General features: G+C 38.6%; 4 protein-coding genes across 8 annotated transcripts; 2 read left to right on the top strand and 2 right to left on the bottom strand.

Annotated features, from left to right (window-relative positions):
- Positions 1 to 651: 651 nt before the first annotated feature.
- On the top strand, positions 652 to 3,147 carry LOC149050883 (uncharacterized). Its single transcript, XM_089195739.1, has 2 exons — positions 652 to 861; positions 1,065 to 3,147. The coding sequence occupies exons 1-2, from the start codon at positions 689 to 691 to the stop codon at positions 2,686 to 2,688; spliced, it is 1,797 nt and encodes a 598-aa protein (XP_089051865.1). The 5' UTR covers positions 652 to 688; the 3' UTR covers positions 2,689 to 3,147.
- Positions 2,749 to 5,550, bottom strand: LOC149050882 (uncharacterized). Its single transcript, XM_089195740.1, has one exon. The coding sequence runs from the start codon at positions 4,832 to 4,834 to the stop codon at positions 3,335 to 3,337; it is 1,500 nt and encodes a 499-aa protein (XP_089051866.1). The 5' UTR covers positions 4,835 to 5,550; the 3' UTR covers positions 2,749 to 3,334.
- Positions 5,551 to 6,423: 873 nt separating this feature from the next.
- Positions 6,424 to 7,751, top strand: LOC149050881 (uncharacterized). The gene has a single exon (XM_089197906.1). The coding sequence runs from the start codon at positions 6,430 to 6,432 to the stop codon at positions 7,192 to 7,194; it is 765 nt and encodes a 254-aa protein (XP_089054032.1). The 5' UTR covers positions 6,424 to 6,429; the 3' UTR covers positions 7,195 to 7,751.
- LOC149050880 (uncharacterized) lies at positions 7,360 to 11,325 on the bottom strand. 5 transcript variants are annotated; one of them, XM_089197904.1, is made up of 5 exons: positions 11,054 to 11,303; positions 9,975 to 10,928; positions 9,102 to 9,494; positions 8,912 to 8,977; positions 8,318 to 8,478 (listed from the first exon to the last, which is right to left on the bottom strand). In XM_089197904.1, exons 2-5 carry the CDS (start codon positions 10,756 to 10,758, stop codon positions 8,462 to 8,464), a joined length of 1,260 nt encoding a protein of 419 aa, XP_089054030.1. In that variant the 5' UTR covers positions 10,759 to 10,928; positions 11,054 to 11,303; the 3' UTR covers positions 8,318 to 8,461. The 5 variants fall into 5 exon arrangements, with proteins under 5 accessions (XP_089054028.1, XP_089054027.1, XP_089054030.1 ...); XM_089197905.1 differs by having other exon boundaries at positions 9,312 to 9,494; XM_089197902.1 differs by having other exon boundaries at positions 7,360 to 9,494.
- Positions 11,326 to 11,520: the final 195 nt, after the last annotated feature.

Below are 11,520 nucleotides of genomic sequence, written 5' to 3'. Positions count from 1 at the left end.
AAAGGCCATTAAATTGTGCAGTCAATATTTTACAGCAGTCGGGTGTTTTGCCCAATTTTACAGAATAATTTCGTTTTTCGTCCTCCGAAAATGGTACAGTAATAGGTGCTTTGTTTGGGATTTATCAACACTTGTCAAGGCACAATGATGCCAGTTCGTATGCATTAACGATACGCATGTTTTGAATTAAAAACATACTTTAGAATGCACTGGATCGTAAAGTATTATCCGTTTCTACTACAACGTTAAGGATGATGTTTTCACTCAGTTTTGTTGGGGGGTCCAAATCCGCGGAGGGGGGTCCATATCCGCTGACGGATTTGGACCCGGGGTCCAAATCTAGAGGGGTCCGTATGTATGAAAAATTCCAGAATAGGTCGCACGCCGGTTAGCGCTTGAGGCCAGGCAATGAAGGCAATTATTGTGCAGTCAATATTTTACAGCAGTCGGGTGTTTTGCTCAATTTTACAGAATAATTTCGTTTTTCGCCCTCCGAAATGGTGCAGTAATCTGTTCTTACCTTCGATCACGCATTTAACTAGGATGTCACGCAACGCTCCCCCAAAGACGTGCCCAAAATAATGCGGCGTAGAATTCCCCATGTTCTAAACGAGTTGGGGATTGGGTCCGAATTGGGACCGCAAAGCATCTATGGATTGTTTGAAGGGACAGATTTTCCAAATCAATTATGGCTGAAAGCGAGAGCAAAGCCAAACTAACTGTTAAACTAACTCAGGAAGATATTCCTGGGGCAAAACTTCCAAGGGATTCTGTTGAAAAATGTAGCGTTGTCCAGTTGAAGAGGTGGCTGCTTTGCAGAGGTGCAAAAACGACGGGAACAAAGAAAGCTTTAGTGTCGAGGTTCGTATCGAAGCTGGCAACTTTTAAACTAAGAACCTTTACACGCAATACGTTATTTTTATTTATAACAACTTTATTTGTAATTATATGCCTTTTCAGAATTATTATTAAAATTTCCTAAGAGTAAAAATTTAATATAATCGAAATTTTCGAATTTAATAAAGTCCTCTCGTACTTATGAGTGCTCTAATTTTGACTTATAGAGTACACGACTACATCAAGCATGGATTTGATGTTAAATACTTGCGTGATCCGGATGGCCGCGTCAATTTGTTACGGAAAAAAGCTCAACTTGGCGTACTTGAGAATCAAGAGCCTGAAGTAAAGGATTCATTCCCAAAAGAAGGATTCCAACCAGATATAAAGGCACTACCAAAAATATCATTTGGAACTGTGTGGAGATTTATGATCGAAGGTGTAGAATGTAAAAAGCAGCTCTCCACTGCTAAGCCACTTGTTAAAGGATTCAACTTTTTTAAATCTGGTCATGTCCTGTACATAGGCCACCTACAACAAAATGGCAAGCACTACATCAAAAGCCAAGTCCTCCCATCTATGAAAAAGGACAAAGTTTATACATGCTACTTAGTTATTAGTTCACTTGGAAAGATGCTAAGAGCCCACTGCAAATGCCCTGCTGGCATAGATGGGAGATGTAACCATGTTGCATCAACACTTTTTGCTTTAGAAAACTATTGTAAAGTAAGGGAAAAACTGGATGAGTCTGATGAGTCATGCACCTCCAAACCATGCAAGTGGAATGTGCCACGAAAGAGAAAAGGTGCAATACAGCCCATAAATGAGATGACTTTTGTGAAGCACGACTACACGAAAGAGAAGAAGATACGTAAGCTTCATCACTCTCCAGTAAATGCAAACCAAAATGCTTGTCGCGATGAAAACAAGTCAAGGTTTTTTGAAATGATGAAGGAGTACCAGAGGGTATCAGGAAACACTGTAGCTTGGACACATATACTGCCTCAGGAAGTAAAGAAACTTCAGGATGTAAAGGATTCTCTGCTTTCACCAGTCAAATGTCATCCCGTGTCAGCAAAAGAGCTAAAAGAAAAGTTTGAAAAAGCAAAGAGAAATCTTATGGTTGATGATTTACAAAGGCAAGATATTGAGGAACAAACTAGAGGTCAATCAAACACTGAATTATGGCATCGCCACAGACAACCAAGGATTACTGCCATAAAATGTTACCGTGTAGCTGTACAGAGAGAAAGTACGTCCCCTACTAAGATAATTAAAGATATACTTGGTTACAACAAGGCCTATCAAAGTAAGTCAATGGAGGAAGGACTGAAAATGGAAGACCAGATTATCAATGATTACAAGCTTCTCAAGCAAAGTCAAGGAGATGAAGGCATAACAGTCTCAAAATGTGGGTTTTTTGTTTCAAAAGAACATGGTTACCTTGGTGCTAGCCCCGATGGCCTTGTACATGATCCATCAGCCTCTGATTCAGAGGGACTTATAGAAGTTAAGTATGTCCAGACATCAAAGGATGAAACACTAGAAAAGGCATTGTTACGCAAGAGCATTTGCAAAAAGAACAGTAATGCATTGAGATTAAATGACAAACACAAATACTTCTACCAAGTCCATCAGCAAATGTTTGTTACTGGAAGAAAGTGGACAGATTTTGTTGTAAAGGGTTCAGGCTGTGATTCACTGTTTTGTGAAAGAGTACATTTTTCAATAGACCGCTGGAAGTCTATTTTGCCCAAGCTAGAATCCTTTTTTAATGACTGGATTGTTCCAGAACTTGTGTATCCTAGAGTCAAGTATGGAATTCCTAAATTGAATGCTCGTTCAGTTTAAAACAGTCAAAATCAATGTGTTCATTTCAGTAAAAGTGTGTAATTTAAGAAAACTATACAATGAAATAGGCAAATCAAAATTTAATGGGAATTAGTGGTTTGCCCAAATTATGTTGCACACTTTTTAGTACTATCAGAGTGTAAACAATATATTTGTGAAGGTAGAATGGTTTTCAAAAGCCTGTGAAACACGTACTAAGTTTTGTACATGTTTAGTGCTTTTCTGCTTAAATGCTTTTGTTTCTATTGTTTAATACTGGCACTATTAGAAAGTAAATAGTATTAATTGTTTCACAGGTTTTTTAAAAACCACCCTATAGGTATTTGCTATAGCTAAGATTAGATAAACTTTGTCTTGAAAGAAACAGCGATCTGTTTTGTCTATACACATTAACTCAGTATTTTTATACATTGTACACAGTTATGTTCATATTTGACTGAGTAAAATATTTACTAACTACATGTGTAGTGTGCTTGGATTATTGTAATGACTTATAACCAGTCTGGTTACAGTCCAGTGGTATGATGGCAGTATCATAATACATTATCAAACACTAGTTTATCAATGCTATTTTAATGCAAGGCAATAAAACATAAATCCATACCATTGTTAAGTATTAAAATGTTGCTTTATATTCACATAAATTTTAATTAATCAAAGGAGGGTAAAAATTAGAAAGTCCAGCCACTACAAATAACATATCAGATGCTATGGGGGCAAGAGTAATTGGAATTCGGTGGTCAAAGATGTGCCAATTCTTTATTCTCTCCATCAATCGCTCAACATGTACTCTCAAACTGGCAACAATCTTGTTGTGGTTGGTTTCTTCTTTTGAGAATTGTGTATCTTTAACCAAAAATGTTGGTCTAATCAGTTCTGCTCCCACAGAAGCAAGCTCATCAGTGCAGTTGAACCCTTTGTCTGCCATAACTTGATCATAAGGTTGTAACTTGTCCAACAGTCCACTTTGAGCTGTTATTTCCTTGTCAGAAGTTGAACCAGGAAATAGCTCACTGACAAAACATAAAGCACCACTGGGTGTTATACCAAGCAAGGCTTTCATCGTCGTTCTAGACTTGTATGACGAGTAGCAAGCAGATTGAGAATTAAGTGCTGAAGGTTTCTCCATCTCAAACTCTGTACAGTCCACAATAATGACACAGTCTGGATAGAAGGATTTGAAAATGTCAGGCATGTAGAGTTTGAGAACTTCCCTGGGTGGAATAGTAATAAGTGGCTCAAACTGTCCCCTCAGAAATCTCGTCCAGGCCCTTGAAACTTTGGATACAAGGGGTCTTGAGACACTAAACCGATGAGCAAGGTCCTTTTCCAGCAATCCAAGCCTTAATCTCACTAGTGTCAAAGTAAACTCTTGGAACTTGGTTAAACATCGAGGTCTGCCACACTGAATTCCTGGGTGCGTTCGTTCATGTTCATATTCAATATGCTCTGCTGCATCTTTAACCATGTCGAAACATATCAGCAGTGCATTATAGTCTGGTAAACCAGTATAAAAGGCAATGTCTTCAGCATTGTCTTTATATTTCTCAATATCGAAACGAAAGTTTTCAAGAGAGTGTCTTAGTCTTTTTGTTTCTTGCTCGAGTTTTAAGTTTGCCTCGAGTAGGTTTGCATTTTCTTCACTCAACTTGGCATTTTTCTCCAGCAGCTGATTCTTTTCATTTGTCAATTCACTGATGTCCTTTTTAAGCTTTTGCAACTCCTTTAACATTGTTTCGATTTCCAATCCTGTGAGAGATGTTTGAGTCTCACGATTGTTCTCATGTTCGACTGTCACTGATGCTTGTGCCATGTCTTTCTTTTCCTCCCTCTTCTTCTTTTTTGCTTCCTGAATTGCCAGATTTTCTTCGAAGCTGATGACTCTTTTTAGCTGTCGTCTAGTGCTTTCTGCTTTTTTCCAAGGAAATATAGTCGGCAGATGAGCTCGACTGAGTTTCTCGCCACCTTCGAAATGGTCTGAGCAAATTCGAGTATTTGTGGAGTCCAATTTTAGCGAATCATTCTTCAAAATGACTTTGTATTGCTTTCTGGTAAACTCATCTTTCGGTAATCTGTAGAAATGCAGATGTGAAGCGTTCCTAAAGCTGTTTGTACAGCCAGGAACGCAACAATTATAGTGAGGCATTTCAGAATTACTTTGTAAATATGACTCGTCTGTCCCTTCAATCAATCCATAGATGCTTTGCGGTCCCAACTCGAACCCAATCCCTGACTCGTTTAGAACATGGGGAATAGAAGCGTTCCCAGTGTTATTATTAACTACTGTTTAATTATTAATTTATTATTTCTACTTCATTATTAGCTTTAATATTTATTTATATTTCTTTTTTTATATATTTGTTTAATTTTTATTATATTTTCTATTCTAATATTTTTATTTCAATATTTCTTATTAATTATTAACTTAGTATTTTTAGTTTTTTCAGACCCTCCACATATTACCCTCACCCTCGGCATGCAGGCAGTGTGTGCACTCTGATTGCGTTGCATCATGGTCGTAAAATGAAAAATAAGTCACTTGCATCCTGTCGTGCATGGTGAAGTGAACATCTCTGGTAGCAGCAAGATAGCGTGAATAAACAGTTCCTTCGAAAGTTAAAAAGTGTTCGCGGGCCTGTGCGACTCCTGTCATTCCTCCGTGACAAATTCGTTGTTTGGAGGCAAATGAAGACATTCAGAAAGAGTCGAAACTGCAGTCTTGCCCGAGAATCTATTCATTTGGCAGCAGTTTCACACACAGCTGATGGCTGTGTGAATAATATCAAACCCGCGAGTTATTTAACGGAGAATCGTCCCTTGATATGCAAACGCATTCCAAAGAGGCAGCGACCTTCTAATACACGAACTATTTTCCATGTCATACACTTAAAGCCGTGAATACGGGATTTGCGAAAGGAGAAGCCTTACACCTCCTAACACTAAATTCGTCACGCTCAACGTCGTTTATTAAAAACCGTAGAGAGTTTCAAATATGCTTAAAGAATATAGAATACCTAGGATAAGGTTTTGACAAACGTATCTTTGGTCTTATATTCTGCGGGAGAGACTGATACTTAAAAATAAATAAATAGCGCGCACACATGAAAATATTACCGTTTGTAACACAATCTCATCCGGCTTTGCCAAACCTCAAGAACATACAGATGGGGAAATGACAACTTAAAATTAACCCTTAATATCACATCGTAAACGGAAGTCATTAAAGAATATCCTAATAACAGCTAAGCTATCAGGTTAGAAGATTAAAAGCGCAAGCGAATGGCAGAAGTCGCTCAAGCAATCAACACGTACCGATTAACGATCGACTACCTTTTGCTTTCCGCACATTGTAGAGTTATTCATTGGTCAAGTGATTCCGTTCATGGCTCAAATTCAACTGTCCTTCATTCAATGATCAAGATAGTAGATTTACCATACAATATTCGCGATAAGTTAATTTCCTTTTACTTAGGAAAGTAGATTTACAACACAATTGAGTATGTGATAAGAATACATGAAAGTCATATATTTGTACTGCGGAAAATACATTTTAAGCAAATGAAGATCATCGCAGTATATACTCAACTTAAGCAGTTGAGAAATAAGGCCTGAAAAAAAAATTCAGGCCTGAACGGGAATCGAACCCATGACCTCTGCGATACCGGTGCAGCGCTCTAACCAACTGAGCTATCAAGCCAACTGGGAGCTAGTCAATTGTGAGTTCTTTATATACCCGTCACGATGGTCGGTTGCCATGGGTTTTCCTCCCGCAACTCTGATGCGCGCTGGCGCAGAAATCATCAGCGGCAGTTGGCACGAAAAGTAAAGGCCTATTCAAAAATGGCGGCAAATAATAACAGCGCGAGCACATCAAACAAACTCTGTTTAAGGCACTTCGGCATGGAGGATGAAACAGAGAGAGGAGACCGGTTTTGGAATACCAACTCCGTAGAGATGAAGTTCTCTGCGGAGAAAGAATGGTTGAGGAGGGTTCGTTTCGCAGAAAATAAACCTAATTACGGGATGAGAGACCTTGATCCCGTGTTGGAAGAGCTCACAGGCAACAAGTTGGAGCTTGTAGGTCCCTTGGTGGATGGCTTCCTAAAGGAGATCGGGCTCTCTATTAATGCGAAGCTCGCTCGCTCTAGAATGACCGGTCTTATGGCGCCCATCACTCTCTTTATGCCATTTCAAATCTTTAAACATATCTGGGTTTTAGTACAAGGCTACGGGGGAAGCGCGGACACAACCAAGAATGGTGAGAGAATAACGCTAACTTTCCAAAGGCTCGACACTGCAGAAAAAATTTGGTCTCCCGCGAGATTTAAAGGAGAGAATTTTCTCAAGAAGCGGCACTTCGAGAAAATCCCCGAGGATGGTCGCGTGCTTCAAAGTTACAGCGGCAAGTCAATTGTTGTTGTAACACCAACTACGCCGCTGCAAATGGTTTATTCAACAAAACAACAAAGGGTAGTAACCACATTTTGCGTGCAGCGCTATGATTGAGAAGGATTTGCAAAGGACTCCAATTTGCAAAAGCTATTGAATTTGAACACTATCTAGCTTGACAGTTAATTAACAGTAGGACTTGCTAATGTTTTGTTAGACCTTGTCACGAAACTTCATACATCAAAAGAATGACAACCTTGAATGTAATCTGAAACAAAGCTCTAAAGGAAACATGTTTTTAATACAAGCAGATATTTTAAAATTTAATCTTCGTATCTTGTAGACTGTAATACATTGGAGTGAATAAATAGAATTATGGTTTTACCTAAACATAATAGCTGAAAGCTTTTTTATGTTATTGACCCTTTGACCCCTTACAATGTCTAGAATCTAAGTTCTTCTTACAATATTAACCCCAAATTAAACATAAGGTCACAAGAATGAGGGAAATAATTATTAACTAATAAAGCTCTTGATTATTTAGCAAATTCTCCTTGTCAACACCTTGTAAAATATATTGAGAACAGTATAGAGAATATTCATGCTGTTGTTAGCATGTAAAGGCTTAAGTGGCCAAACCTTTAAGTACAAAATTGTCTAGAATCTAAGTTCTTCTTACAATATTAACCCCAAATTAAACATAAGGTCACAAGAATGAGGGAAATAATTATTAACTAATGAAGCTCTTGATTATTTAGCAAATTCTCCTTTTCAACACCTTGTAAAATATATTGAGAACAGTATAGAGAATATTCATGCTGTTGTTAGCATGTAAAGGCTTAGGTGGCCAAACCTTTAAGTACAAAATTCCATAAATTCATTAGAGCAGAAACCCTGCCTCTAAAATGCAAGTTAGTAAAAAAAATAATGGGTTTATAAAGTTTTAAATGTAATATATCAGTGCATACCAAGTGATATCAGTGACAACAGTACTTTTGCATTTGGACAGGTTTAACCTCTCTGACAAACATAGCTAATTTAAAAAACTTTGGACCAATTTAAATAAATTTTTCTTATGAAGTAGGTATATTACTCACATTACTGGTACACAGAATTTGTTGAGAGCCTAGTTATCATTCTCATAACAAGTATGCCTTATTGTGCACCAACTTGGCCAAGAAAAATAACTTGAAAATCAAATATTTTGAGAGATTTAAATTGTTGATTAAAAAAATAATTCAACTATCCCTCCCCAGCCAATGCACCTTCAAGGCGCTTAATTAGAATTTCCTTAGTACCTGCAGTGCTTAATCCTCTACTTCGTAAAGCTTCCTTTAAACTAGGTACTGTCATCAAAGTTGGCTGTATAGCTACCTTTCTTACCTCAGTGGCATTGCAGAACTTTAAATGAGACAATAATGACAGGTTATCAGCAAAGCGAGTATTGCACTGTTTACAGACAACAGGTTTTAGTGCACACAACACTGATTCTGTCAGACCTCTGCTGCTTGCACAAGTCACAAGGTTAATACTAGAGAAACAAACTTGAAAACTGAGCAAATCGTTTTCTTTATTTCTACCACAATTACAAACATTTGATTGGTGACAGTGTGGTGGGGAACGTGATTGGTAGTGTGAAGTATAAGAAGAGGGCATTGGTTGATGTTCTGGGAGGTAAAATGAGCGAACATAATTATTACTTCGCATTACTTGCCACCATTTACCAGTGGCAGTACTTACATTTGACCGGTTAGTTAAGGTCAAATCTTCCTTCACACCAGAATGTTTGGCTTCTTTAGCCTGCAAAGAGACAGTGCCATAGCCCACCCCATACCTTGTAAACAGCAAATTTGCATGATAGGGAATGGCATATCCAATTGTCCATGTTGTGACATTAACACTGGATGAAAAAAACAAAGACATCAGGTTAAAATACATACTACACATTTCTTTCAGTTCTGCAACCTGAGCAGAATTGGTCTCTATTCTATTAAAAAGCCCCCCAGCATTCCTCAGATACTCACCTATCTTGCTAAGAGCCAGTCGTTGGATTGTTTGTGCCTCTGTTTCATCTTCATTTTCTAAAGTGTCAACTAAACGGTAGTAATATCGAGCCAATGCAATAGCTTGATTGCCAATAAGCCTAACTGGTAATTTGTTATATCTGTTAGTTTCATCATTAAAATGTTCTTTTACTCTTGAAGCCAAGTATCCCAGTCCACACCCCCCCTCACCTGTTGCATGCCTTACATGAGGAAAACCTGTCTTCTGCAGGGATTGTTTTAGGTCCTCCTCTGATTTCTGTAACATTTCTTGCTTTCTGGCACGCTCCCCAACACTGTCTATATCAGAAACCCTCAAAAGAGTCTTTTGGGGTTGTCCCTCCTTAACATCTCCATCTCTATTCCCTATAGGTGCTGCCAGGGCAGAAACAAAAGGATCAAACTTTCCTCTTCTTACTGCCTCTAAATATAGGAGATCAATATAATGCTGCCAGGCATTGATCTCACAGTGCATGGGTTCTGGCCTTAACTTGTCTGCAAAATTCCCAATCCTTGGTAGACCTAACTGTCGGATGCCATTTTCAGCCATAAACTGTAACTTTCTGGAATTTTTATTTTTTTCTGAAAGGTTTGGGGGAAGAGAGGCGATAAAATTGTTTACCTTCTCAGTATTAGAGGTTCTCATTTCCATAGTGTAAGGCTTCCAGGTGTCATCTTTACCCACTCCAATACTACCCCCCATAGTGTTCATGTTTCCTTTATGAACATTTGCATATGGGGAAGGATATGTAGCTGCCTGGTTGAGTTCATTGGCAGCCCAGCTCTGCCAGGACATGTCTGCTCCTGGCTGAAATTCAACAGTGCACTCCTTATCACAAACGGTCAAAACATTACCTTCCAACATTTTCATCTCTTCAGTGTGCTGCTTCCAGAGGTCATGCATTATTTGATCTTTCTCTTTTACACTTACACAGTGGAGAAGGTACTGGAAGTCCCTACTTCGTACCTGATCTCCAAAGTTCCAGCACACCATACTTCCTATTGACATTGTCAGCTCATTTGTTTCAGGAGCTCCATCATCTGAGAACTGAAAAATAAAATGATTTTCATTTTCATTGAACCAGACAAGTTTACGAGAAAGATGGGGAACTCTCAAGTGCAAATCAATAATCATAAACACCAGGCCAGTGACTGTGCGAGAAACACCTGATACCCCTGGGATCTGTGTGTCATGACCAATGTCTAAACTTTTCACAAACTTGTTAACATTGTCATCTGAGAAGCTGAGCTTGGGTAACCTTAAGTCAACTCCAAGACATTTAATGTTATGTGGCAGCCAGACTTCTTTTTCAGCATTAAAAAATGAACTTTGTGTTTTACAGACAAGATTATACTTTCTTCTAGACAAATAACTCTGATATTTAAGTGCCACAGACTGTTTCAGTACTTCTTCTGACTTCTGAAAATCATTAATGGCTCTCTCAAAAATACCCTGAAGAAATCGGCCCCTCTTATAACTACTCATTAATTTGGTCATGGTTTCATTACTTGCATTGGCAGCCAAAAAATCCCATGCCCCATACAATGAAGCTTCAAAACCCCCATGAATAAATTCTAAAATGTTTTTAGTTTCTTCCCTCCTCCTATATCTAGTGCTCGACTTATAATCATTAATCATTTCATATGATGTGCTAGCAGCACTCCTTCGTCTTCGGGAATATTCCTCTTGCCCCAACAGCTTTTTCACTTTCTCATATGCCTCCTTTAGTTCTCTCAGTGTCTCCTCTGCTTCACTTATTTCTTTGTCTAGTGTCTCTTTCTCTCCTTTTGATTTTTGCAGTGCTCTTTCTATAAACAAGGATAGGGAATCATCATCAAAATAATGACAATTCCAAACGGCAAATAAATGAATAAATAATAATCAATTCCGTTTATCTTGCCGCAACTAACCCACTTACAAGTAGGAAACTAACCTGATTCCTCCACTAGAGAATCTGTCTCCCTTTGTAAAGCCAAGATATCTTGCTCCTTCTTGGATAAAGCATCTTCTTGGACTTGAAGATGGCGAAAGTTGTCTTGCAGCGTTTGGCGCTCCTTATGAATGTTAAAAATGGGCGATGTTTCCCAGAAACGATTTACTTGTCGTTTCGAATCACATTTGCCCACATGGCGTTTCCCTTTGCTGCATTTTCGGCTTTTTCCGCAACATTTACGGTCTCCTTCAGGGCTACAGATGAAATAAAACACTCGATATTGAGCCTGAGGAAATTCAAGATGGCGGCCTAAACTGATCAACGGAGAAAAGGTCAGCATTAGATTCCATCCACCAAAACCACCTCGGTCGAGAGGGACTGAGATGGAATATTTAATGACTTGCAAAACATAACCGAAGATTCTCGGAAATCCGCAAGTGATGTAGCCGAACATCCGAAGCTGTAAA

The sequence above is a fragment of the Pocillopora damicornis genome, chromosome 2, assembly GCF_964200805.1.
Source record: "Pocillopora damicornis chromosome 2, jaPocDami1.2, whole genome shotgun sequence".
Lineage (NCBI taxonomy): Eukaryota > Metazoa > Cnidaria > Anthozoa > Scleractinia > Pocilloporidae > Pocillopora > Pocillopora damicornis.
The sequence above is the reverse complement of the archived record's forward strand: the minus strand, read 5'-3'. Positions and strand labels throughout refer to the sequence as shown.